General features: G+C 34.6%; 1 protein-coding gene across 1 annotated transcript in view; it reads left to right on the top strand.

Annotated features, from left to right (window-relative positions):
• The first annotated feature begins 721 nt into the window (after positions 1–721).
• LOC120890492 (adhesion G-protein coupled receptor V1) overlaps positions 722–6,000 on the top strand; it is a 101,893-nt gene continuing 96,614 nt past the window's right edge. The window contains 4 exon segments of the mRNA XM_078036538.1: positions 722–817; positions 907–1,025; positions 2,532–2,850; positions 5,165–5,340. Coding sequence (XP_077892664.1) covers positions 722–817; positions 907–1,025; positions 2,532–2,850; positions 5,165–5,340 — 710 coding nt within the window.

The raw sequence follows: 6,000 nt of genomic DNA, 5'->3' as shown, positions 1-6,000 counted from the left end.
AAAATTAACAAGACAAAAACACGGACCCTTAAGGGTCAATTCAAGGAAAAATAAACATGTTTAAAAAATGCTAAAACTGAGATAAAAAAAAAATGTATGTATGTATGTATGTATGTATGTATGTATGTCTACCAACGAATCACTCCAGCAAGAATACATACACACATGCACACTTAAAGAATTATCTCCACTTAGGTGTTTCAGAGTGTTGATAAAGGTGGATGTCGGTGCCTATCCTCAACTGTCATTCTGTTTCTTCTTGGGCTATGTATTGAGAGTAAGAGACACAACCTTGTTTGGGGGTTAACTACTTCCTCTTTTTGTGTTGTTCACTAAACTGCCCACTGCATTGGCCTAACACTGAAGTTGTTTGAAATAGCTTTCAGCTTCCCTGCTTACCATTATAAGATAGGAAGGAATGGGAAGTACTGTCAACTGCAGTTTTGTGCATACAGATAACATTGATGCACTCCGAGTGTGGAGCTTCTGCACAGTCCTAGTAGTGATGTTCTGGTGGCTAGGGCTTAGGTCTAATCAGAGCTTAAGGACTTTGTTGAGTATTATCTTCCCTGGAGAACACACATTTTTAGTGCCAGGCTGATGGCAATCGCTGCCAGGATCTCAGGAATCTCCCTAGAATTCTACTTGTAGGACAGGAAAGCCAGTCCTCTCCACGTGTTTCACGTCTATATAAATCTTACACACTCTGCTGCCCACAAACATGGCCTTCCCACACTTAGTCCCTAAGTGTATTCACACCCACTTGTTCAGTTTCATGACCTCTTCAGCTGGTTATGTGAGCCACCAGACTCAAAGGGTAAGTGAGTTGCACTCCCCTCTGTATTTCTTACTTGAATCACCATGGGTACAATATTCTCCGTAACTCTTGGATTTGTGTTCTACTAGGTACACGTTGGGCCACATGATGGGACATTATGGCAGTTCTTGTTTGATCTTACAGGCTTCTGCAGTAGGAAACTGCAAGGTGGCCTCCTCAAGATGACTTCCATGTCAGGTCTTCCCTTGTCAGTTGAGAGAAACAGATTTCACGACAAGCACATTTCAAACAAGAACCTGTTGTGCAGCCTCTGGATAGCTAAATTATGACTTTTTATCATCCATAGGTTTTCCCATGCCAATAGGTTGTGTCTCTCTCTATACATATTACCCCTCCCCTCTGTGGCCAATCAGTGCTGTTGCTGCTGCTGCTGCAACCAAGTTGGCTCCAATGTACTCTTTCTTGTTCTTTGTTCAATGCATGTTCATTTCTATTTTTTTTAATATTTATTTTTTAGTATTCGGTGGACACAACATCTTTGTTGGTATGTGGTGCTGAGGATTGAACCCGGGCCGCACGCATGCCAGGCGAGCGTGCTACCGCTTGAGCCACATCCCCAGCCCGCATGTTCATTTCTATGATTCTAAGAGACCATTATTATCTAAAATTGAATTTCAGTGAGTTCCCTCTTTTACCCACCTTGCTGAGAAGCAGTTCTCCTGCTACTTGAGTGTGGAGTCATGGAGCAACTGGAAATGCAACCTTCCTCTATTCCACTATCTTGAATCTCTTCTAAATTTATATTTCAAACTCTTATCATATGATATTTTTTTTTCTTGTATCTTGGTAGTAGACAAGCATTTCATTTAAGGATGAAAGTTCTGGACCTTCTTTTCTATTACCTTTGCCTGATGGATAGCTCCAGGACATGTTGAGCAGTACCAGTGCTGGCAGTCATCATTATCTTGTTTCTTTCTTTTATTATTATTATTATTATTATTAGTTATTCAAAACATTACAAAGCTCTTGACATATCATATTTCATACATTTGATTCAAGCGGATTATGAACTCCCAATTTTACCCCATATACATATTGCAGATTCACATGGGTTACACATCCACTTTTTTACCTACTGCCATACTAGTGTATGTGGTATTCTGCTGCCTTTCCTATCCTCTACTATCCCCCCTCCCCTCCACTCCCCTCCCCTCCCATTTTTTCTCTCTACCCCATCTACTGTAATTCATTTCTCTCTCTTGTTTTTCCCCTTTTCCCTCACTTTCTCTTTTATGTAATTTTGTATAACAATGAGGGTCTCCTTCCTTTACCATGCAATTTCCCTTCTCTCTCTCTTTCCCTCCCCCCTCTCATCCTTGTTTAGTGGTGATCTTCTTCTCATGCTCTTCCTCCCTATTCTGTTCTTAGTTGCTCTCCTTATATCAAAGATGACATTTGGCATTTGTTTTTTAGGGATTGGTTAGCTTCTGTTTTTACTGGGAATGTTTTCACTGTTTCGTCATTAAATTTGGTCTCTGCTGTTGACTTCTGAGAGGTAGCATCACATCAGGTTGACAAACCTACCTTCCATTCTAAGATTGCAGAGTATTTTCATATAATAAAGGAATATGAAATTTTATGTAATGCTTTAAAAATTAACCCTCTTTAAAAAAAAGGAAAAGGTACTCTTAAAATGATCACTTGCGGTCAAGAGTTGACCTTTTTTCCAATGAAATATCCACACTCATTTAAGCATTTATAACAGCCCCTCTTATTTTCATTTATCTTTGAATATTTTTGTTTTGACAGCTGTAATTACCATCCTTGCTAATGATGATGGCCCTGGAGTTCTGTCATTTAAAAACAGTGAGCACTTTTTCCTGAGAGAGCCAGCAGCTCTCTATGTTCAGGAAAGCATTGCGGTCTTGTACATTGTTCGGGAACCTGCATGAGGACTGTTTGGAACTGTGACAGTTCAGTTCATTGTCACAGAAGTGAATTCTTCAACAGAATCCAAGGACCTGACTCCTTCCAAAGGCTATATTGTATTAGAAGAAGGTGTTCGACTCAAGGTACAGTATGCAACTTTAATAAGGATGAAACTTATAACTCTAATATTTACAAAATATTTTTCCTGCATCCTCAAAAAAAGAAAAAGATATTTCCAACTTAGGTGAGAAATAAAGACACGATTAGATTATTATGTGACAAGTGCTAATGTACTATATAATATGTATAGAGGGCAACTGAAGAAATTTACTATTAATAGAGAAATATGTAAATAATAAAAATACACATATTGTTTTTTTTATTTTAAATTCCAAACTTATTTAAATGGTATACTTCACTTTATATGTAAAGTATAAGCCAAAAAAAGCTCCCAGCCCCAGTCAGTCATTTATTTTTGCTATATTTTAATTAAACAGCATGTAACTTCTGCTTCAAACTGTTTGAGAATAGGAATAGTGTTTGAAAGAGAAAAATCCTGGATTTGAGATTAATTATAAATGTGATCTATCCTTACATAAGTTTAGTTTCCCAACTTATTTTTCTATATATTTTCCATTCCTGTATATTGATTTTCTGTTCCTACTAAACTTTATTTTTAAAAATATAGTTGAAGTTTAAATTAGTTCATCGCATTATCTTTAGACATTTTTCAAGCTAGCTAAAATACTGCTTTAAAGAAATATATTTGCAGCCCTTTCCTCTAAACTAATTTATCTAACAATCAAATAACTTTCTCAATTTTAAGTTTTTGTAAAGTTCAACATATTTTTTTGTTCATTTTTTAAACGTTCTTCCAAATTTAAAATCTTTGATTTCTTCAAAGACACACTTAAATTGTGAAAAATACAAAAGTTCAAATGTGAAGTATATTAGAATTTGTCATTGCTTTATTCACATTTTTTCTCTTAATAATTTTTTTTTGTAATTTAAAATGTTTAAAATTTTTTTACTGTAATATTTTGTGTCTTTTTCTCGGCGTGTATTTAAGTAAAAACTTTTGTTCATTTGGTAAATTAAACATTAGAGAAAGTTGGATTAAATATTTTTGGCTCACACAACTGTTTTTGCTCCACGTTTTTATTTTGACATATAAATAGTAAAATGCACCAATTCCAAACATATGGATTAATGATTTTAAACATAGTATACACACATATAATGATCTGTATTAGTCAGCTTTTCATCACTATGAACAAAATACTGATAAGAACAACTTAATGGGGAAAGATTTATTTTCACTTAGTGTTTCAGAGGATTCAGGCTATGTCATTGGGCTCCAAGGTAGAATCATCTTGGTGGAAGGGTGGAGTTGAGGAAAGCTGCTCAGCTTATTGCACCTGGGGAAAACAGAAAGCAAGAGGAAAGTGCCAGAGAGAACCCAGACCTTTCCAGGACAACCTCTATCCCTTGTGACCCACTTAATACAAGTAATCCATTCAGCCATCAGTGGATTAATCTACTGATGAGATCAGAGACCTCATGATTTATCACTTTCCAAAAAGTCTACCTCTGAGCACATGAGACTTTGGACAACATTTCATATCCAAAACATAATACCTCCACTCAGATTAAAGATATTAACACTACTGTTACCCAGATGGTTCTCTTTTGCGTCTTGCCTTTTCAAGAGGAAACTACTTTGTAATGTTTTAATTGACTCGTTTTTGCTGATTCTTGAGCTTTGTATAAATAGGGCCTTATAGTATCTATTCTTTTGTGTTTAGCTTCTTTCATGCTTCTTTTGTGTGGTTGCAGACATGCGTAGCTGATCCTTTTTTATTGTTGAATAGAGTTTTATGGAACAGATCACCATTTGTTTATCCATTTTCCTGTTGATGAACATTTGGGGTGTTTCTAATTTGTTCCTACTAAGGCTTTTTTGTAATATATATATTTTAATTGTCAATGGACCCTTATTTATTTATATGTGGTGCTGAGAATTCAATCCAGTGCCTCAAACATGCTAGGGAAGTGCTACCCCTGAGCCAGAACCCCAGCCCCTCTACCATGGCTTTAATGGTGAATCCTAGACTAGAAAGACATTAATGAAGTTATATAGCCAGAGCAGGATAAAAAAGTATCCCAAAAAGGACATGAATTTAATATTTTAATATTTTATTCTGTGTTATTTAAAAATGTCATTTATTTTTTTAGACACTTCCATGTAGTGTACCACAATGTTGAAACTCCCAAAAGTAATAACATGAAAATCCCAAAAGTAGCTATCACATTATGGGGACCATTATTAAATAAAAAAGAGGTGCTGTTTTTTGAAAGACATTATTTTGGTTTCTAAAATGTTTATTAAATTTCTCTGTATGTGTTTTGCAAATATATTCTATTCTAGTAACTTTACTTTTTTTATTTTGTTTTCAGGCTCTGCACATTTTTGCTGTATTAGACACAGAACCAGAAATGGATGAGCATTTTGTTTGCACCTTGTTTAATCCTATGGGAGGTGCGAGACTAGGGGCACAGGTTCAAACCTTGATAACAGTATTACAAAATCAGACCCATTTGGGGCTGTTCGGTATTTCTGCTATTGAAAATAGGTATAATTTATTTATAAGAAAATATAACTTCTGAAAATAAGAAAGAAATAATTTTTGACATAAGAAAATGCAAAAGAAAATTGAGGTGTGATTATGTAAAGTGGACTTTTAAAATGAATTCCAGAAGACAGATCCATAGTCCACAAGCTCTCTTATTACAGAGAACATCAAAGACTTAACCATGGCCTGCTAAATGGTGTCATCAGAATTCTTATGTTCTCATAGTTCACACTTCTAGGAAAAGGCCTGCATTATTTTGTGATTTTAGAAATAAAAAGCAAGAAAAAATATAAAATATACTTGGTCACTGAATCCAAATACATGACTCTTTAAACATATTAAAATGATTATAGTTATAAAATTTCCTTTGGAAACTGACAGATATTTATATACAGTATTTTAAGAGATTTAGTTTTATTTCTATACTAGGAATTTCCTGTTTTTTACTGTCAGATGTTTTTGATTTATGTGTGAAAAATTCAAAAAAGACAGTTTTAAAATGTGTAATGTTAAATTACTGATCTTCAGTATTTTCTGATTATGAGTGTTGCATTTGTATTTTAAAAAAACTCCATAAATGAATATTTTCAAGCACCCATTTGTCTTGAAAATATTCATGTATCAAATTTGTGCATGTCATTTGGGTTATATAAATGTAGA

The sequence above is a fragment of the Ictidomys tridecemlineatus genome, unplaced genomic scaffold, assembly GCF_052094955.1.
Source record: "Ictidomys tridecemlineatus isolate mIctTri1 unplaced genomic scaffold, mIctTri1.hap1 Scaffold_417, whole genome shotgun sequence".
NCBI lineage: Eukaryota > Metazoa > Chordata > Mammalia > Rodentia > Sciuridae > Ictidomys > Ictidomys tridecemlineatus.
This window is presented reverse-complemented; position numbering and strand designations above follow the sequence as displayed.